The 23,868-nt window shown below is 36.6% G+C and overlaps 1 protein-coding gene across 1 annotated transcript in view; it reads left to right on the top strand.

Annotated features, from left to right (window-relative positions):
• Positions 1 to 23,868, top strand: part of LOC140242460 (uncharacterized) — a 29,706-nt gene that overhangs the window by 5,489 nt on the left and 349 nt on the right. The window contains exons 3-4 of the mRNA XM_072322194.1: positions 4,942 to 4,989; positions 5,846 to 5,905. Of these exons, the coding sequence (XP_072178295.1) occupies positions 4,942 to 4,989; positions 5,846 to 5,905 (108 nt within the window). The remainder of the gene's footprint in view (positions 1 to 4,941; positions 4,990 to 5,845; positions 5,906 to 23,868) is intronic.

Genomic DNA, 23,868 nt, shown 5'->3' with positions numbered 1-23,868 from the left:
TGGCAAGCATCTTACGTAAGGATTACATGAATAGTCACTATTCGCATACTATACGAATAGTCACATATATATATATATATATATATATATATAAATCGAAAGTGTTGCAAACATTGACTGTAAAGGGTTCAAAAACTTCAGTAAAACTGCAGAAGTCAACATGAATGGCAGTCTCAAAAGTTTAATTGTGTGTTTGTGTGTCTTCAACGTTAGTTGCATGCATGTGTTTAAATATATCATTGTATGTTGATGTTGGTGTGTATGTGTACCTGCCTGTGATCAAATAAGGAACATATCCTAGCCTGACCAGACCGCTGTGCGAAGCACAGCAGTCTGACATCTATTAGTGTTTTACGTTGTATACGACCGTCGTTTTTGACGGCAAAATCACATAAAAATGTCTTTTATTTTGTTTGATTTCACCAATAAGATGGTTTTTACCACTCACCTACATCGTATTTTGCTGATGGTTGAGTTGAATTTGGTGTTTTGTTGGTATCCAGACCTTATTGTTAAATTTTTCGGAGTAGATTGTGCGATGATTCACAAAATCAACGAACTACCACGAACGCTCAACCGGAAGTACCGTGGTAGCATTTTACGTACGCCCGTGCGTTTTGTGTGTTACGTAAAGCTTGTCGTCTGCTACGTATATGTATTTCCGCGCGTGCTGCTCTCATGATTTGACCTTTGCTCTCATTATTTGACCTTTGCATGGGTCACTTCCGCTCCGACAAGGTCATGAACTTTTCCGACTCGCTACGAGAGGGATTGCCATTCAAATAACATGCAGAAGATGAGGAGTGAAGCAATACGGACGCTAATACAGACCTGGGCCCCGTCTTATAAAGACTTCAAATCAATCACAAGTCCCCAAATCAATCGCAACTTGCATTGCAGCTCACAAGAAACTTGTGATTGATTTCTGTCACAAGTCTTTATAAGACAGGCCCCTGATTTTAATCACGGATTTCGGTGGGTTTGACGTAATTTGAAAACAAATCGCATACCGATTATTGAATGAATATCATAGACTATGGGGATTCCTTATATTTTAGTTTTCTACAATTAAAAAGATATTCATGAAGGAAACGTACACCCACCGCCGAAAATGACAACGTCTACGAATAGGGTAGACTTGCAGCCGCTGTCGCTTCGCGACAGCGGCTGCGTGTAGTTAAAACATATCCGTGATATCATGGAGTCTCTACAAGGCACCGAGCGAAAATGTATTTTCAAAATACGATGCAAATTACTACAATCTACTTACTGCAATGATTTGAGCTGAGGATAATGAACGCAATATTGGTGAGGAGTGGCTGTGAGATTATATTTTATTGATATATAGATTTTGAGGTATACAGGATGCTGAATAAAGATCAGAGTCTAAGATGGGGAATACCCACGAACCTGGATATACCACAGTCTGAAAAGCCTTACTTGATAGTAAGAACATCACAGGTTCATCAGTTCATGTGGTATATATATTGCCTCAATATATTATGTGAAAAGGCATCTGTATGATTTATATCACTGCCTATGTGGGCAGTGCAAACAAACACCCCCTTCTTTATCATTGCACTTGATAATTACTGTCTTAATCATTAATGGTTGATCCATTATCCCGAGTGGGAAAACCCTCGACCCAAAGTAGCCAACTCTTCCTATCTATACGCATATAGGAGCAGACATTGTGCAATATCAGATTTATTGCTAATTCGACAGTCTTCAACTGTGATTGTGATTCTTCCAATATTTTACACCTTAGATATGACAAACGCATCAGAATCTTCTACATCGTACAAACGCACGTTGAATGACTACACAAGGCAAAATGAAAAAAAAAAAATGGATTGACTACTCAGTGTATTGCTTACTGCAAACACAGGGTGAACTCAGTAGTCCTATATGTTCATTTCAGTTACTTATTATCGCTTCGCAATGTCAAAATTTGATAACGCAGACTGAAGACCATTTTGATGCAGAGATGTCACTAATTCTTGTACGTTTTCCTCTTCCAATCTTCGTTTACAATTAATTGGGTTAGTATCACCTCGTTTTGGTTACATAATCCTTGTTGGGATGGAATGAGGACTCTAAAGCAGGGAATCTTTGCCCATTCTTGGGCAAGATGTTTTACGTATGTCATTTTATTCCTCTGGAACAAGATGAATGAATGTGTTCCATTGCCTGGGTTGAAGTATTTGATGGCATGGCAGGAGTCCCCTGGTATTGGGCATAGAGCTTTGGGACAATCCTTGGTACTGAAGAGCTGACCTTCAATCGTATAATCAAAGCCACTTTAGGATTTTTTTTTTCCGATCGAAGTGAAAAGATCTCCATATTATGTTTGTTGCTGTTGTACAAATTTTGGGATTTTCTTTTAATTCTATATGTTTATATTTTTTCGTCTGTAAAAACAGAGTTTGCTACATTGAATACAATCATGTACATGATAAATTTAAGAGATTTAAAGGGATGGTATAGTTTGGTGGAGATGCGAGATAATTAGAAACCACATATAGAATATTAGAGAGCAGATAAGGATGTAAAAGTTTATGTTATTAAAAAAAAAAACCTCGGTTTTGAAATGGCAAAGATATCTAAAGCGAAACAAAGCGAAACAAAGTGGTCCAATTAAAATGTGAGTTCCACCTTTCAATAGAATCATCTGGGTGGTACCCATTTTCTTTTTTATCAGGACCACTCTGTTTCATATTGTTTTTGGATATCTCTGCCATTTCAAAGCGGATTTTTATCAAATAGAATCTAAATTTTCTTAGAATTGTATATCTTCAATATTTCATATACTCGAGTAGATAGTTTATTAAGTATCTCGCAAAAAGTGATGAATCGGACATTTTCTGCGATTCCAAAGATTCCAAAGAAAAAAGTGGAAAAAAAGAACGATTGAGGAAGACAGAAGGAAACAGACGAAGAAACGGATAGCGGGAGAGAGAAAGAGAAAATTGCATGTTTCACATTCACAGAACTATAATTTCAGTTAAATGAGTTCAGCAGCCTAACGAAAAAGAGAACTGTGTATCGCTGTTAGCGGTGAGTTCTCTACAAAAGCCGACGATGAGCATAATACGACCAGTTTCCACTTGTTTCCACTGTGACAAGAGATGGCGGTATTTTGCAGATGGTAAGAGTGATTTTGCACATTAGATATAGGGCTCACACCCGTAAATACAAGGGAATGCCCCAGGCCCCTTCACAAATTTGTACCAAAGATACCAAAATAAATGAAGAAAAAAATTGATTAAAAATCAATGATGTAGTTTGGCAAAAAACTGAATAGCTGTAGATATTGAGTATGAATTCCTCTACAAATTGCATTTTGCTTGGAAGATGAAAGCTTTTCTGGTGGAATTTGAGGGGACTATATTTCATTGGGTACGTGTACGGAAAATGGGTGATTTTTTGAGTGATAAGAACTCGTAGTCTGGCTTTGCGGACCCCTGGACAGAATTTGAACTGAATTATCCACCCTGAGAATTTGATGGATGAAAGGGTATATCTAACTTATCCAGGTTAGTGAAGCTGAAACACCTCATTTCTCCCAGCTGTTTTACAGAATTTTTTGAAATTTGATTTTTAACACACATCCCTATGGGGAAATATTTATGGGTGCGAGCCCTATAAAGGGAACCATCTGCAAGGGACTGAAGTCCGTGTTATCGGCAGCATTAGTCATATTGTGCGAAGTACCCTCTTCTGCTCTCTTTCAGTTTCTGCTGCCTAGCGCCTGGGTCAGAGTCAGACCAGTTTCAAGTTTGTTCATGATGAATCGGGGGTGCCCCCTGGTTGATTGGGACCAAAGTGGGGCGCAATTTTCTCTTTTACATCATCTTCTTGAAGGCGGATGGTCAAATTTTCACCAAACGTGGTACGTTTCATCGCTAACTTATGATAGAATGTATATTCGCACAAATGGGCATCATGCTCCTTATGGGAGTCTCAGGGAGTCGAGAACCATCAAATCTTAAAAAGATCTTCGATAAAAACGTGTCAGTGCAATGCTGTGAGTAAATACAATGTATGTTAGTGAAATACTTTCAAGTTTGTTTATGCCAGATTCAGGGGAAGCTCCCTTGTGGCTAGAGATTAAATTCTGGGTTATTTATGTATCTATTTATTTTTGTGAGGGGGGTGGGAGGGGAACGGACTGTCAAAATTTCAACGAACTTGTATTTGTTCTATTTCCAGTGTGATAGAATATACGAATGGACACCTTGCCTCCGTGGAGGTCGCATAACGGTTGTCTAAAGTTTTCCGAGTTTGCTAGGTTCTTCTTATGTAGGCCTAGATTGCATGGAAGGCGAACTTGCGATACGCAGGTGAGTGCGTTACTATCCACCCCCCCCCCCTCCATCTCTTGTCTCTATTGAAGCCCAATGCAAAGATGCATACACTTTTTCCCTCCATATTTTTTTTAATTTCATTCCTTGTTTTACATTCTACCTGAATGTCCAGGTAAACACATGAACAGATATAAGATATTCACACATGCCCCCATATATATATATATATATATATATATATATATATATATATATATATATATATATATATATTGAAACAAGGAAGGAAAAACTGACCAGAAACAATTGTAACAATTGTAATAATAAATAGCGAAAACTTTGAGAAAAGAAAATGGGTAAACCCATTTTAGTTTTCGCTATTTATTATTACAATTGTTTCTGGTCAGTTTTTCCTTCCTTGTTTCAAAATATATTACAAAAAGCTGCATCGCTTCGGCGATCCCTCACATTTATTCCAAAGTTGATTTACATCAATTGGGTTTATGTCAGGTTAATGTGTGTTAACTATAGCTTCTGACCACACGAGCAAAGAGAGTTTCAAAACGGGTTTGGGATGAACACCGATCTAGGGCTTTCAATAGCTCAGTCGGTAGAGCACCGGTCTAGTAATCCGGAGGTCTCGGGTTCAAATCCCGATGAAAACCCATTTTCTTTGCTCAAAGTTTTCGTTATATATATATATATACATATATACAATTATACATGATAAAAACCTAAAATGGCATTATGGTAAATGTGTGTGTATAATAATAGGTGTACACACACAAGCACAACCACAACCCCGCACACGCTCACATTTCGGACAACGATCTCCAAAGGCTTTGTTCAGGTGTTCTTGATAGAAGTGTATTTTGAAGAATTCTAGCTCATTGTCGCAAGACTTATTCAATAATTAGATAACGACTATTCATCGTTCCTAGGTAGGACATGGTTGATGTAGCTTTCCCGGTGTTCAGGAAAACCTAGGCTCTGTCCTCTATGTTTTTGTGCACAAAATGTGTTCCACAGTATACATTCCCGTACCTGACTTCTCTGAACAGATTATCTTTGGTATGTGCATCAGTAGAAAAATGCCGATACTCCATTATTTTTTGCATTTTTTGATATTCAATTAGGGGTTTGTTATAAATTAAAAAGAAAAGATCAAAAGAAGTGGGGAACCTGAAGCCCCATCTCAAACGAAACTGTTGCGATGGATATACAATTCCTTTAAATGTGCACATCAGATCGTTTAAGTTTCAATTACTTATTCTAAATGCAAAAGCTCGTTCGCGTGGGAGAGGCATTTCCTCTCCCACGCGAACGAGCTTTTGCATTTAGAATAAGTAATTGAAACTTAAACGATCTGATGTGCACATTTAAAGGAATTGTATATCCATCGCAACACCTCGCGCCGAACCCAAATGTTAAGCATGTTCTTGGGCCCCCATACAATATTTCTACGTATACGGCCACGGTGTCTCTTGTCCCTAATCCCTCCCTAATATGTCTCTAGTATCAAACTCCTATACGTTCAGGTAAACCAGGAAGTGATCAACCTGAAAGAGGTGGTCGACATCCTCAGCAGCCCGCAAGGGGTATGTATACGATCTGCATGGAGGCGTGTATTTTTATTGGATGGTCCGTTATATTTTCCACCAATAAAAATCTTAGTTATGGACCTGAATGATGATGTGACAGCGTGCCGTCATTATCAATGTATCTATGAACAAAGTGCGATATCAGAAATGAAGTGTTTATGCTATGGATGGATTCTATACCTTCTATGCTATGTCTCCATGGGAAAAGAGAGGAGACAAGAAGTTACGAAACAACCAAATATTTTCTACAGCAGTATAAACCAAAAAATGTGGAACTGTATTGCTTTCACCTTGTCTTGCTGTCAAGAACTGGCACACTTTGAAATGTCGAGGACTGTTGGTGCATTGTTTTGCTGATTTTTGTTGACTTCCCGGTTGCTACATCATTGAAGAAATATGTCTTCTTCCTTGAGTGGCAGTTTAGTGTGTGAATAAATGTGGAAAATCAGATCATTTAAATATTTGACAAACAATGTGATCAAACAAACCCTGAATTGGTGTTGGCCTTGACGATATTGGGTGATTGTTGTGTATGGTGATGGAGATACCATGCTCATCCATGCTGACTCATATATATCATTAAACAACGCAACTGTCTTTATCACCTTTCGTGATAGTCGATTATGATTGTGTTTTATTCTATGAGATATATATTTTCATTCTATTCATTGAATATGTTTACAGGTGTGGGAAATCCCACCACCCCATATAGACAATAATAACTACAATGTACTTTACATGCATGGGCACACCCGAACCCGAAAGCGTCTATGGAACATCAGTAATTTTAGTTGCCGAACATGAGACCATCAATCATTATCATTATTATTTTTTGAAGAGTTTAATTTTTAAAGATATTCGCCATGATTATGTTAGAACAGAGGTTTCTTCCAAACATATCATAATACATTAAGCATGAGGCAAAAACTAAAAAAGAAAAAAACGATAGTAAAACACTCAGCCAATGTTTCAAGAGAAAAATCGGACCGTCTGCTAGTCTACATAGACAGTAATTCATTTGTAAATTTAAGGTTACCTTCAGGTGCTGCCCATAGAAATTGTAAGCTCGTGCAAAAGAATTGATAACACAGAACTCAAATGACATGAAGAAAGTATAAAGGAAATGAGCAAAATGAATTCCAAAACATAATTTTCTTTCTTAGTGCATTTCTTGAGAAGAAGTGGATAGTGACTAATGTTTTGTCGTAGTGTCAGGTCAAGGGAGTGTGTACTTTTCATTAAAAAAAATCTAGATTTCGTTTCTTTACCAAGGACACCAGACGCTGATCTTCTCCTTGAATATCAAAAAGGCTCCCAAAACTTTATTCTTTCTTTGTTCATTCGTTGTCCATACTAACTGTTACTTCGCAAAAAGAGAAAAGTCACTCAAAAATACATTGTAAGATTGTTGTGATTTCATTAGTGAAATATCAGTGAACTTGTTGATGACAAGATTTCATTCTGAATAGCAGTTATTGCCGTTATTCCATTGGCGGTATGAAGTTCCTGGAAATATTGATCATCTCTTATGCTGTCTTCCCGAACCCGTGCACTCATCATACATACTTTCTTTTCCGGGATGCATTGTGACTACCTCTGCCCGACCATATTCGATGTGTCTTTACAATACACACAAATAAATAGTACATGCACCACATGATACACAGTTGTGCGTGGGGTAACAAGAGAAGAGAATATTGGATTGGGGCTGGCCATTTATGCGTAAACATGGTAAAGGGGAATTATAATAATCCAAATGTCATCTCATGAAAAGAAATTATTTGGGATAAGACTCGTATTCGAGGGGAAGTGGACGGCAAAATAAGATATCAAGGGGAAACCAATAACAACTTGGACTAGAATAAGAAGGTAGTAGCGTCCCATCGGGACCAAATACGGCAGGTTGGCGTAAACTCATTCATGTCGCAGCAGCGCATATTTTGTGCAAATTGGAATGATAATGATAATGGCGATGATATAGTTGTATATATATATATATATATATATATATATATATATATATAATTGAAAGAAATTAGACTGAGGCGGGACGTTGCTCTCGATCTTAGTCTCCCTTTTATTTGTCAAGCTTTCGACCCGTCATTGGGCCTTCGTCAGGACCTACCAACAGAATGATTATTATATGAATAACCTGATGTGTCATACGTTCGGGACCCAGGCAACTATCTCTCACATTATACATGTACAGTATGTCCTCAAAAAAAAAAAATACAACAGGGCCCTCCGCAATGATATCTTTAGGGTATGAAACTATAACTCATTGCCCACATCTTACAGAAACTCCACTTGATTTGCTTCAGTGGTCAAAGAGAAATAAGGAATTTTGTAGAGGATGTCGGGAATCTCTTCTGTCCAAAATCTGTCTATTATTCACACACAAGAGCATTGAATTGCTAAAATTGGAAGAATCAGACTCATGACATGCTTTACAACAATCCACATTTCTCTGTGACCGCTTAACCAAATTGAATGTTGGCTTTGTTTTTTTGTTTGTTTGTTTGTTTGTTTTTGCAAAATAGAGCTAAGATGTTATATTTCAAGACCCTGAAGTATAGCACTACGACAGGTCGATCATATTGGGTGTTTTCAAATCGAAAATCTAATTCTAATATTTGGGGCAACTTACTGCAGTATGTCTCCAAAAAATTACAATCAGATTTTCGCATTGATAACACCCAATATGATTGATTCTTTTAAATGCTACTTCAGGGTCTTAAAATATAACATTTTAGCTCTATTTTGCAGAAAACCCCATTCAATTTGGTTAAGCGGTTACAGTTTAATACCCAGAATTTGTATTCAAATTGATGCAATATTTTTAAAGATGTCATTGCGGAGGGCCCCGTCGTAATTTTTTTTTTGGGGACATACTGTATATTTACTGTACAGAAAGTCATTAAACAACGCAACTGTCTTTATCACATTTCGTGATAGTCGATTATGATTGTGTTTTATTCTATGAGATACATATTTTCATTCTATTCATTGAATATGTTTACAGGACAACATGGTGTGGGAAATCCCACGACGCAATATAGACAATAATAACTACAATGTACTTTACATGCATGGGCACACCCGAACCCGAACGCGTTTATCTGTTTATGGAACTTCAGTAATTTTAGTTGCCGAACATGAGACCATCAATCATTATCATTATTATTTTTTGAAGAGTTTGATTTTTAAAGATATTCGTCATGATTATGTTAGAACAGGGGTTTCTTCCAAACATATCATAATACATTAAGCATGATGCAAAGACAAAAAAAGAAAAAACAATAGTAAAACACTCAGCTAATGTTTTAAGAGAAAAATCGGACCGTGTGCTAGTCTACATAGACAGTAATTCATTTGTAAATTTAAGGTTACCTTCAGGTGCTGCCCATAGAAATTGTAAGCTCTTGCCAAAGAATTTATAACACAGAACTCGAATGACATGAAGAAAGTATACAGGAAATGAGCAAAATAAATTCCAAAACTCAATTTTCTTTCTTAGTGCATTTCTTGAGAAGAAGTTGATAGTGACTAATGTTTTGTCGTAGTGACAGGTCAAGGGAGTGTGTACTTTTCATTAAAAAAAAATCTAGATATCGTTTCTTTACCAAGGACACTTTGTGTCCTGCTAAGATGTTATATTTCAAGACCCTGAAGTATAACACTACGACAGGTCGATCATATTAGGTGTTTTCAATTCAAAAATCTAATTCTAATTTTTGGGGCGACTTACTGCAGTATGTCCCCAAAGAATTACAATCAGATTCTCGCATTGATAAGACCCAATATGATTAATTCTTTTAAATGCTACTTCAGGGTCTTAAAATATAACATTTTAGCTCTATTTTGCAGAAAACCCCATTCAATTTGGTTAAGCGGTCACAGAGAAATGTGGATTGTTGTAAAGCATGTCATGAGTCTAATTCTTCCAATTTTAGCAATTCAATGCTCTTGTGTGTGAATAATAGACAGAATTTGGACGGAAGAGATTCCCGACATCCTCTACAAAATTCCGTATTTCTCTTTGACCACTGAAGCAAATCGAATGTTTGTGTGTGTGTGTGTGTGTGTAAGATGTGGGCAATGAGTTACAGTTTCATACCCAGAATTTGTATTCAAATTGATGCAATATTTTTAAAGATGTCATTGCGGAGGGCCCCGTTGTAATTTTTTTTTGGAATATACTGTATATTTACTGTACAGAAAGTCATTAAACAACGCAACTGTCTTTGTCACCTTTCGTGATAGTCGATTATGATTGTGTTTTATTCTATGAGATACATATTTTCATACTATTCATTGAATATGTTTACAGGTGTGGGAAATCCCACGACCCCATATAGACAATAATAACTACAATGTACTTTACATGCATGGGCACACCCGAACCCGAACGCGTTTATCTGTTTATGGAACTTCAGTAATTTTAGTTGCCGAACATGAGACCATCAATCATTATCATTATTATTTTTTGAAGAGTTTGATTTTTAAAGATATTCGTCATGATTATGTTAGAACAGGGGTTTCTTCCAAACATATCATAATACATTAAACATGATGCAAAAACAAAATCTTGTATTCAAATTGATGCAATATTTTTAAAGATGTCATTGCGGAGGGCCCCGTTGTAATTTTTTGGGAATATACTGTATATTTACTGTACAGAAAGTCATTAAACAACGCAACTCTCTTTATCACCTTTCGTGATAGTCGATTATGATTGTGTTTTATTCTATGAGATACATATTTTCATACTATTCATTGAATATGTTTACAGGTGTGGGAAATCCCACGACCCCATATAGACAATAATAACTACAATGTACTTTACATGCATGGGCACACCCGATTGGTTCATCACACCCGAGACGCACTAAAATGTTTTGTCAATTAGCGATTCGATGTTGGTCCTCAACACGAGTAGGAATGTCAGTGGCAGGAACATCGATTACTTATTTTCGTGTACAATGACACAATAACCTGCATCAGGGATAGATAAAGAGAATATAGATTGTTTACTCTAAACAGGGTGACTTTGAATGGAATCTCTTTCGATTATTTGGTTAAATCGTGAAAAGTGGCGGACATCACTTCATTACGATCACTTTATGATGTCAGACTGAAAAGAACACTTCGACGCAGAAACTCGAGAGAGGTATCACCGTTCTTGTACAGCTGACTGTTCTGACTTGATTAGGTAAGTATTCTTTTCATTCTTATTTCATTATTTCCGTGGTGAGATGTATTGTGGGCTCAAACTTGCTTCAAATTATGTGCACTGGGCACATTATTTGATAAGATGCTTTACCAGTATGACTACTGGTATAACTTATCTCGTTTGACTCAGGTGAATGATTACATTTATGGCAATCTGGGGTCGCAATCATCACCGATGCAGTGATTCAAGCGTATAATTAGGGCATGCTGCCCTGAATTATCAATAATAGCCTCCCAAACAATAATCTAACATGCAAATACAATACAAAATCTGCAAAAACTCATCCTTTTAAACTATACCTATGTGCATGTAAGGGGTATGTACGAACCTGTAAGGGACATAACTAAAGGTATTACTGTTTACCATTGGGAGCAGGGATTTAAAAATGTTTATGTTATCACATTTGTTGCATAATGTTATGTAAACAGTAAAACCTTTAGTTATGTCCCTTACAGTAGTTATTTGGTTATGTAAGGGACATAGCTAAAGGTATTACTGTTTACCATTGGGAGCAGGGATTTAAAAATGTTTGTGTTATCGCATTTGTTGCATATTGTGTAGGTCAGTTGTCTCACAGATCATCCTACCATGTACATTTCGCAGCAAAGCCTAAAACATAAGCAAATATCACTATTTTCTCAATAAACTATACCATTTTACGATTTAGTCTAGAAACGATTTTATTATAACTATTGTTCACATCAGGGAGGTGAGGCTCTCATCTCCCTCTCCACATCTCGTATATTTAATTATACTTTAACATTGACTGTACGGATTAACATTTTTACATTGGTCGTTTCTATCCTAACTCACGTTTAAGAACTATTTTAAAACACTAAGGCTGAGTTTTTGTTTCATCTGCAAAATGGTAGAAAATGCCTTTAAATTGGCTGCATTTCTCAGTTGCTTTTTTTTTCTTATAGCACGTAGAGACCTTGCCAAATGTATTATGCGCTATACAACCTGGTTTGCGTTCTTTTTGTTTTTATTAGGGAATTCACACGTTCACACATTAGCAGTTACAAATCTCGAGCTTCGGATCGCGCTCGCCAACCCGCTATTCTGTACGTGTAAATGCAGCTAGTAAATGATTGGTTCGCCAAAGAAGTTCAGGATTTCTTCACGGGCGGAGAGAACGCTGTTGTGACGTGTGCTTTGAATTATGGGATATAAAATCTCGAGCTTTAGTCGAGCATTCACACCGTCACCGCGGGGCAAATTAGCACGCTTATTCAGAAATAAGCGCCAGATTTCTTGTAGTGGGGCACACATGCAGCAAAAATTGTCGAGATGCTTACATCCAACCCAGTGGCATCTCTTGCATCCGGCAATTTTTGAAATCAGCTTGCCAAAATACACCTAAACTAAATTTTTATATGCAAAATCTCTTACTCTCCGCCGGATGTTAGTATATTTTTCACACATCTGCCCTACTATTGGGTTTACTATCGGTCTGCTGATCGCGCGCTAATTTGTGTTTTGTTTTGTTTTGTTTTGTTTTTGTTTTTTGTTTTCGTGTATGTGTGTGTGTGTGTGTGTGCACGTGCAAAAAGAAAAGTCGAGCTCAGTGGCAGATCCAGAGACGGGTGCATAGGGCGCCCGCTCCCTTTATTTTCGTTTTCTTTAATTTTCTATTCTATTTATTGTTTATTTTTCAGATTTCTGTTTGATATGATATGAGCTGAGGCAAAGGGAAAGCTATAATGGCTATAAATTACTATCCACATCAATTTCAGTCATTTGTAGGCGTACATGTAGGCCCTACTATATTTATTTTTGCATGTTCCTATAATTCACACTTAAGTGTGAATTTGTTGAAAAAAATAATTTACCCTCAGCAGCCCCTCTCACCCATATATTCAATCTATCCCTACTTAACGGTAAGTAGCTAGACTCCTTCAAAATCGCCAAAGTTATCCCCATCTATAAAAGAGAAGATCTTTCAATGGTGAAAAATTATAGACCCATCTCATTGTTACCTGCAATATCGAAAATTCTAGAAAAAGAAGTTTACAAGCGTCTCTACTCGTTCATGACTGAAAATGAAATATTAAATGCGAATCAGTTTGGTTTTAGGAAAGGATTTTCTACCGATTATGCTATAATTAAATCTGTTGACAATATTTTATTGATGCGCTTACTAAAAAGGAGCGCACAATTGGAGTTTTTATGGATCTTAGTAAAGCATTTGACATTATTGATTATGACATTCTATTTGAAAAATTACATAATTATGGCGTGACAGGAATTACTCTGTCGTGGTTCAGAAGTTTATCAAGTCATCGAAAACAATATGTTGAATTTCAATTCAATTCAATTTCAATTCAAAGTTTATTTCATTTTTCGACAAAACATATAAGTTGCACTTCTTTTGACAACAGAGAATAAGGTAAACATAACATTATGTATCGAAAAGAATATAAAACAATTGAGGAGGACCACATAGTAATTATACATTATAGTAAAAAAAAAACAAAAAAAAACAGAAGTGATCGAAATATAGTACATGTATAACTTTGCTTAAAGTGCGAAAAATGGAGAGACCCACTAAAAAGACAGAGCTTGTAGAATGTGGGCCCCTCTGGAATAATAACGTCAATGGAAAAATTAATTAAAGCATTATAAATACTATAGGAGAGGGGAAAAAAAGAGGAAGAAGTCTGGAAGCCCACTGAGAACTAGAATCACAGATAAATACACTTACTATTACAGACGTGAACAACATAGGACAAGACTAGGCAACAAAACAACTACTGGAGAAAAGGCTGTACGGGATAAAACGGGATGGACAAGACTAACAGACGCGAAAAAACATGAAACAAGACTAGACAGCAAAACAACTACTGAAGAAAAGGCTGTACGGGACAAAACGGAATGGAAACGATGAACAAATAGAAGACAAAATAGCAAACGAAAATGCACAAGAGAGAGAGACAGCGATCTTCGACAGAAGTGTATCAAGGGACACAGAAAATGGATGTGGAGGGGAAAAAAGTGATTGTAGCGTCTGAAAGGAGAAAAGCAAGGAATTGAAGGGACGTGAGAACAGGAATAAGACAGACATTCATCATTATTGTTCATGTCTTTGACTCTTTTGGCGAAAGCGTGGATAGCAGCAGACATCCAAAAGATTAGAATTTATTCTTCAAAGAGGAAAGAGTAAGTCTGTATGTGAGAGAGAAGGCCAAATGGCTAGTTGAGTCCTGGAAAGTCATACGACTGCAATAGAAAGGACTTCAGTCTCCTCTTGAAAGAATGTATGGATGGGGCGTTTTTTATATCATGATTCAGAGAATTCCAATAATTTGGGCCGATATAAATAAGTGTATTTTTAGCAAGAATCGTGCGTAAGAGGGGTAAGTGAAATTCATTGGAACGCCTAGTGGGATATTCATGAAATGATTGGTTTTTTAGGAACATGGAATTAAAAATAGACGGAAGCAAATTGTTACAATACTTATACATAAATTGGCCTAAGTTATACAAAAACAAATCTTTAATTTTTAAGAGCTTATTGGAGGTAAACAACGTGTTTGTATGAGAACGTACAGGGGAATGGCAGATAATGCGGAGGGCTTTCTTTTGCAAGAGGGACACTCTTTCAATTAAATTCTGATGCGTGTTGCCCCATACTAAAACTCCATAATTCAAATGAGGCAATATTAACGACGAATATAACATAAGTAATGTTTTTTGAGGAATATGAAATTTCAATCTATTAATAACACCTGTATTACGCGATATTATATTACAAATATTATCAACATGTGATTTCCAGGAAAGTTTATCATCTACAATGACCCCCAAGAATTTAATATTTGATACTCTTTGTAGATGAGAATCATCTAAAACTATATTAGTGTTTAAACTATCAACAGTATTGCTAAAAATCATATATTTCGTTTTTTGAGCATTAAGTGATAACTTATTAGCTCTAACCCAATTTGTCACTTTATTCAATTCAATGTTAATTTTGTGAACAAGAAAATCAATATCATTATGGGCAAAAAATACGTTAGTATCATCTGCAAAATGAATAAAAGAGAGATCATCAGATACACGACAAAAATCATTGATATAAATAATGAACAATAACGGCCCTAAAAGACTTCCCTGTGGGACGCCACATTTGACTTCTCTGATATCTGAATCATTGTTTTTAATTGTTACAAATTGTTTTCTATCGAACAAATAACTCTTGAACCACTCCAAGGCCTTCCCACGTACTCCATAATGCGATAATTTATAAAGTAAAATGTCATGATTGATGGTGTCGAAGGCCTTGGAGAAGTCCAAGAAAATACTAACTAAATGAGAGTGATTATCGATGGCATGAACTACTCTATCAACGAAATATAAAAGAGCATGCGAAGTACTATGTTTCTCACGAAAACCAAACTGATAGTTCGTAAAAACTTCATGTACCTTCAAAAAATTGCTCATTCTCTTATAAATAAGTTTTTCTAAAACCTTAGAAAGTGAAGACAATAATGAAATTGGGCGGTAATTACTGACTTCAAGTTTATCAACTTTCTTAAATATTGGTATTACTTTAGCCAATTTCATTTTATCCGGAAACACACCGTTGAGGATTGACAAATTGAATATATGAACAAGTGGATCAGCAATCGAGGAAATAACACCCTTAAGTATGAAATTATCTATCTCATCATAACCAGAACTTCGTTTGTTCTCAAAACAGGAAACTATATCAATAATTTCAAATCTATTAGTTGGTGTCAAAAATATGGAATCAGAGTTGCGCTGACCTAAAAATTCAGTAAAATGAGTTTCTGTTGCAGGAATAGTTTGAGCATAATTTTCACCTATTTTTGAAAAATAGGAATTGAAAATATTTGCCATATGATGAGAATCATTAATCACTTCATCATTCACTTTAATTTTATCAATGTCAGAGTGTTTACTCGGAACATTCATGGCCTGTTTCAGAATTTTCCAAGTATTTTTCATATCAAACCTATATCTCGAGAATTGCTTGAAGTAATATCTTTTCTTTTCAGAACGTAAAATCATTGTCAGAGTATTTTTGTATGATGTATATCTATTTTTCGATCGCTCAGTTTTTTCCAACTTATACTTATAATACAAACGATTTTTCCTATTAATTGAACGAAGGATTGATTTTGAGATCCAAGGTAATTTGGGTGTTTTTTTATAGTCTGTTCTATTTTTTTGTTTTGGAATTACATCATCTAAATGATGATTAAATATTTCCATGAAATTATGAAAAGATATATTGATATCATCGCTGCCAAACACTCCTGACCAGTCAGCATTCTCGAGAGCCACATCAAAACTAGCTAGCTTTTCGGGTGAAACTCTACGACTAAACAAAGGAAGTGACAGAGGTTTAATATAAGATGATGTTTTAAGAGTAAAATAAGTCATTATTGGAAAATGATCAGTCATGTCTGAAAGAATTATGAAAGAATCGGGGAGGGGTAAAACATTACAAAAAAAGTTGTCAATGAGGGTGGCAGAACGATCTGTAGTACGTGTGGGTTTGGAGATAAGCGGGAGAAAGGATGAGGATAGAAGTGTGTGAATAAAATCACTAGAGATATTGTCATGCTCAGACTTCAGCAAATCAATATTAAAATCGCCGAGCAAAAAGCAATCCTTATTTCGGAAAACATGTGAATTTACCAAATCTGAGTAATACGTTAAAAAATCATTGGCGTTTGAGTTAGGAGGTCTGTATACAATGCCTACCATAAGATTTCTACATCCTGGGATGAGAATTTCTATGAACAAAGATTCAACAACATTGTCCATTCTAGAAATACCTTCATGGACAATAGTTTCAAAGCAACATGATATATACAATGCCACACCCCCACCATTCTTATCAGGCCTATTATTAACAAATAAATCGTAACCATCGATTGCAAAAGAATTTCCTGCATTGGAAGTCAACCATGTCTCACTTAATCCGATAACCGATAACGACTGACTTTCATCCGATTCTAATAAAAACTTTAAATCATCAAAATGTTTATTCAAACTCCTTATATTTAAGTGTAATAAAGAAAACGTGTCCTCAGAGAAGTTGTGAATGATATCTTTGTATTGATTCACTGTGATATAATTGCACAACATATTTTGAGTGGGATCATTACTAAAATCATGAGGCAATTCACTAGCTGCTGTATTCAGGCTTTCGGTGACAAAATCATCATAAAGGGTGGGTCGTGTGTTGGTTAACCAGCTAGCAGGGTCAGAGTCTAAACTGGTGTTCCTAATCAATTCAAATAAATCATCATTCGATACCGAATTAAAAGGAGCATTAAGAAAATTAGCCATGGTTAAAGATGCAAGACGAGATTACAAAAGTCTGCGATATCAGCAAGACTAGGATATCGTAGATAAGTAGATGGTACAAGAAAATGACCAGTCGCCAGAAAGAGGCAAAACACTGGAGTAATCTATAAGCATAAACGACGTCAAAATCACGATAAGCAGAAGATCGCTGCGGAGAAGAAGAAAGTGAGACGAGAAAAAGCAGAATGAAGTAAGTGAGAATGTACAGAGGCATTAGCAGAGAGTGACATAGAACACACACAACACAATAACAAGAACAAATCAAGTGTCTCTGTGGGCTTCCGGGGCAAAAATACACAGAAGCAAATGGCGGAAGCAAATGGCAGAAGAGTAACATAATACATAATCATGGCGTTTACTCTAATGACGAGTTTGTAGAAGATATCAAATTATATATACACCTTTTGGTATACTTTTGTTCGACAATATAGGAAGAAGAAAGTCAAAAGGAGCGGAACCAGTGTAAAAAATAGTTCAGACAGAGTCTGTACCGCTGTTGTATGGACATCAAATAATGCATGGCTATTGAAGGAAACTCATTCAACCATTAATATACATGATCAGGGAGATGTGACTATTAACGAACAAAATGAAAAGGTAGCGCTACAAGGGCGCCAAAATAACATCTGACTAATGATAAGTATGTCGACTTGGCGAGCTGTGCGGCCATCAGGCATGTCAGGCAAGTACAATAGTCGGACAAAACAAGTACATTTAAATGTAAGCAGGTGCTCGTAATACTATAGAGATATCATGACAGCATAGAATGTGGACAAACAACAGTTCAAATGCATGAGCATAGATTAGCATTACCAAGTTGAGATTGGATAATATTATGTCAGGTCGGTGAACCTATTCTGTGTTATAGGGTGGTTACTGCACAATGAATTATCATTGCAATGCCTTGTGGCAAGTCACAGTCATTTTCTTTTTTATGTTATTGTTGAACTTGGAAATAACTTATTCTGTGGAATAACTTGGAAATAACCTATTCTGTGTTATAGGGTGGTTACTGCACAATGAATTATCATTGCAATGCCTTGTGGCAAGTCACAGTCATTTTCTTTTTTATGTTATTGTTGAACTTGGAAATAAACTTTACACTCAAATAACATAATAGTTCACAGAACGCAAGAGTGTTGTCTACATTTTTTTCTTCTTAATAAACTTAAAAGGATGCGATAAATTGGCCAATACCATTTTTTACTTGAAAAAATAGGAAAAACAACAAAATTCTAATGGATTTAGCAGAGTCCTCGCCGCTCTGATGATAAATAATGGGTGATGCGTATTTTACATTTCCTATCATAGCAACACATGGCCGGTATCAGACCATGTGATGAAATCGCGCCACGAGTGGCTCCGAAATGAAAACAACAACAGATTATAATGAATAGTGCCAGATAGCTTAGACACATCTTCTAAGTGTTGTTGACCATCCACTAACAACGTGATAAATTGCATAATATAATTGCACTAAAAAAGGCGACAAAATAACAACTGACTACTAAATACCGGTCGTCTCAGTGGACTGAGCAACCAATTCAGGCATTTAAGGTGAGTAGCCGGCATGGCCTGTTAGACCAGTATATGCGTTAATATGTGAGCAGGTGCTCGCAATGCGACAGAGAATCATAGCAGCATAAAAATGTGGGCAAACAGCAGTTCAAATGCATGAAGCGCAGATAAACAGTAAATGAAAAGATTGGATAATGTGCCAGGTCGGTGAACCAAGCCTGTTAAATGGTTACTGCTCATGTAAGCTCAAACAGATTTTCTAAGTGTTGTTAACCCTCCACAAACAATGTGATATATTGTATTAAAAAGGTGCCAAAAATAACAGCTGATTACTAAATACCGGTCGTCTGAACTGAGCGACTAATTCAGGCATGTCAGGCAAGTAGCCGGCCAAAACCAGTATACATTTACATGACGAAGCAGGTGCTCCTGATTCGAACAGAAGATCATAACAGCATAAAATGTAGACAATAGCATTTCAAGGTGCAAGAAGCATAAATAAAGAGTGAATGTTGAGATTGGATAGTATGATAGGTCGGTGAACCTATCCAGTAGGGTGGTTACTGCTAATGAACCATCAGTGGAATACCTTATATACAAATCATAATTTTTTTTTCTCCAAAAATTTAAACACAGAAATAAACTTTCAACACTGACAATGACAGTCATAGTGGTTCAGAGAACGCAAGAGTGTTGTCTTAAACATATATTTTTACGGCATTAACGGCAGGAGGCACGTCGGCCAATACATGTACCATCTTTCCTTTAATAACTTTGATATTCAAAAAAAGTTTTTGAATAATTTCAGCAGAGTCTTTGCAGCTCTGGCAAATTGATGATGAATAAAGCGTATAAAACGTTATCAACCATATAACAGTGCATGACCAGTTACAAACTACTTAGTATGTGACAATATTGCGCCACAAGCGGCTCCGAAGAGAAAACAACACAGACTAACTATCAACTCAGTAGGCAGAGCAGCCAATTCAAATTACAAAATCAGTTAGTACCATGTGTCTGGCACTTATATATACAGTGAAATCCAATATTTGGGCACGTGGTCATATCACAGAAAAGAAAGTTATAATACACGATTTTATATCCTTTTTAAATGACTTTAAAGAAAAATTAACAGAACCCGTGCCGCTATTGCATATAGCGGCGGATAACATCTTTAATTGCGCTTAAAGCATTTTCCAACGTTAATGTATTTGACCAGCCACGAATCGTGTGACAAAAGTAAGTGGTGTCAAAATGGCAACGACTATAGACCTTTGTATGTCAGCTAAGTGAGCTGAGCGGCCAATTCGTTACCAGGGTATTAGGAATACAACAGGTGCAAACCAGTACATTTATATACGAGCATGCAGAGACAGAAAAGAAGAAAAAAAAAAACATATCCGTATCGTAAAAACGTGAGCTTTTAAACGTCAGTTCGAAAGCATGAAGAAGAAGAGGAGAAAAAAAGCAAGCAATAAGAAGGGGGAACAACATTCCAGTAGTTTCATTTAAAAAAAAAACAAAAAAAAAAAACAACTTTCCAATCATTAGTGTACATGCATATAGGCATAAAACAAGTTCATGAGACTAAATCTCGCTGCAAGTGGCGCCAAAATGATAATGATAGATTGTATGTCAACTCGGCGAGCTGAGCAGCCATCTTAGGTCACAGACTGCATAGGGGAGTTTATAGTCGGTCAAAACCGGTATGTGGGCAGGTGTATGCTCATTTGCGAAAGAAATATTTGTAACTTTATCAGAACGTGAACAAACAGCATGCTTAATGCACAGTTTAGCATATACGTCAAGACTGTAATATTGAATAATGGGTCAGGATGGCTGGTAGCCTGAGGCGAAAGCACTATTATTTGAAATATCCGGTTTGCAAATTAAAAAAAAAAAATAAAAAATGTAGGTTACCTCAATTTCGGGTAGATATATATATATATATTTTTTTTTAAATCCAGTCACTCAACATATTCTAATGTGTCATGTGGTGTCCCACAGGGATCTATCCTCGGGCCCCTACTTTTTTTTATTTCCATTAATGATATTATCAATTCTTCTCCTCGTTTAAACTTCATTTTATTTGCAGACAACACTAATGTTTTTTATTCCCACAAGGACATTGTAACACTGGTTGATACATTAAATACGGAATTAAGTAACATCTCGATATGGTTTAGAAGTAACAAGCTTTCATTGAATATTGATAAGACATGTTTTATACAATTTCATACGCTTCAATCCCAACTAACCCTTCCTCAAAGTATTTCTATTGATGATATAAACATTGCTGAGAAACATTTGACCAAGTTCCTAGGAGTGACCCTAGATAGCAATCTAACTTGGAATACTCATGTCCAGAATATTACAACAGCAATATCTAAAGCAACTGGTGTTTTAAGAAGAGTAAAATATTTAATTAATGATAAAACTTTAATAATGCTATACTGGGTGTCCCCCCCCCCCCCCCAAAAAAAAAAGCGGAACGGAGGATTTTCAGTACCTTGCGTTTTGAAAGTGATATATTTTTTGACGTCATTGGACAGAGCATCTTCCGCAGAAGACAATGATACCAAAATCATTAAATTTGGTTAAGTACTTTTTATTCTACGCCAGTTTTCTGTAAATGTAGTTATTTTCAAATTTCCCCGGATTATGAGATAATAATTTGGGTGCGACGAGCGTTCCATACGGTGAATTGTGTAAGCTCGTTGATCCATGTCAACAAAAGATACATTATAGTCCAGATACTGGACGATTTTAATCGTCCGCATTCCCCACACTAACACACGCATACACATGCATGCACCCACACAGTGCGCCCAACCGCTGATTGCGACACTCCACCAATTGGAACTACCGAAAAAAATATTCAGGAGGGGTGATCTTGTGTAATACAGTGTACATACAGACACCATCAGTACGTCACTGCATGTCAGTGTATACATAATGCTACGAATACTGTCCAGGAAGTGGACTACAAAAGATACAGCTTACACATTGGGCGCGCACACACAGACAAACAGACAGATACACACACACACAGACAGACAGATACACACACACACACACACACACACACACACACACTGTTATTTTTTTTTCCTGGCCCGCGCCCATTGTGAAAGCTGTATCGCTTGTTGACATGGATCACCGAGCTTACATATTCACCGTATGGATCGCGTGTCGCGCTGAAATTATTATCTCATAAGAAGCAAAAATCCGGCGAAATTTGAAAATGACTGCATTTACAGAAATTGGCGTAGAATAAAAAGTGCTGAATCAAATTTATGATTTTGGTATCATTGTCTTCCGCGAAAGATGCTCTTTCTAATGACGTCAAAAATATATAACTTTTAAAACGAAAGGTACTGAAAATCCACCGTTCCGCTTTTTTTGGGAACCCGGTATAAGACTTTATTTTTACCACTGTGTAATGTACTGCAATATCGTATGGGGCAACTGTAGCAAAACTAAATTGAACACAATTTGTCTTCTCCAGAAAAAGGCTCTTCGTATATGCACATATTCAAATTTCTTGGCTCACACTGATCCCATATTTTTTTCTCGCGTAAAAACATTGAAGGCCCATGATATACATTCATACCTAACTGCCATATTTATGTATAAACACACTCGAAATTTATTACCATTTTTTCATAATGCCCTAGTAATTACTAATACCCTACCCGTCGTTCCCATGATTTTCAATCCAAAGCTTTTACTTGCTCAAAAGTCGATCAGACATCACGGTCCGGATACATGGAACACTCTTCCTGAGGAGTTGAAACAGTGTGCCTCCTTGTTTTCATTCAAATCATATTTGAAGAAGCACATTTTATTACAGTATACTTCAAATACGAACTAAAAAACAAATAATTTATATGACTAATGTTGGTCTCCCTATAGCAACATCGCATATCGTCCCCTTTTCCAGCAAACCAATTCTATTATTCTAAATTCCAGCCTATCTGCCCTTGTGCACTTTCAAGCACCTGCACGCACATTCACTACCATCACACATCAGAGTTTATTTTCCCCTGCTATCTTCGCAGCAGAATTTGTATTGTTACGAATCTAGTACGTCCCTATCTTTTCCTCGGGCCGGCCATCTTTTCAAGCAATGCTTGTAATGGCGGCCCTCTGCATAATTGCTTCTTAACTACAATTGTTTTTGTAATCCCTGCTGCATAGACATGCATAATATATTATATCATTAATTTCCTTTTATATCGTTGTTTATGCAAGTCAAACGACTCTGTAGTAAATTTACTTTGTATATTTCCTACATGTTCATGATTATGTAACTTATTGATCTGCAGAAAATAAAGTATCCATCAAACAATAAAACAAACTAGTACAGCCGCCCCACCGTGCGCGCGCATGTTGTAACTGCATAGCTATCGCGGTATTGATGCCAACAACACGTGTACGGAAGGCACGGAGTTAAGTCATTGGAACAATGGCAGGAATCAAGTCGAAAATCACAGATTTCCTCACACTGGCAAACAGGAGCATCAATCCTGGGGTTGCGGGGAGGGAAGGGGGGGGGGCAAACATCATTTTGCTGCTCCCCCTCCCTTATAATTCCCCAGATGCAGAAAATTTTCTTGCTTTCTTGATAGAAAACTGTCCAAACATTTCACGCAAAGTGCGCACCAGATTGCTGAATTTCAATTCTGAAAATATAAATCTCCCTCTCGTGGGAGGGGGATTATACCCCCTTCCAACACCCTCCCCTGGAAGGTTCCTTTCTACGCAAGTATTACCCTTGAAGGATTGACAAATTTCAGAATATCTTGTCAAAAAGTGTGCACAAGATCTGTCACTTCAATTCCACTAAATTCAAAAGTTCCCTCAT

The sequence above is a fragment of the Diadema setosum genome, chromosome 19 (genome assembly GCF_964275005.1).
Source record: "Diadema setosum chromosome 19, eeDiaSeto1, whole genome shotgun sequence".
In the NCBI taxonomy this organism is placed as follows: Eukaryota; Metazoa; Echinodermata; class Echinoidea; order Diadematoida; family Diadematidae; genus Diadema; species Diadema setosum.
This window is presented reverse-complemented; position numbering and strand designations above follow the sequence as displayed.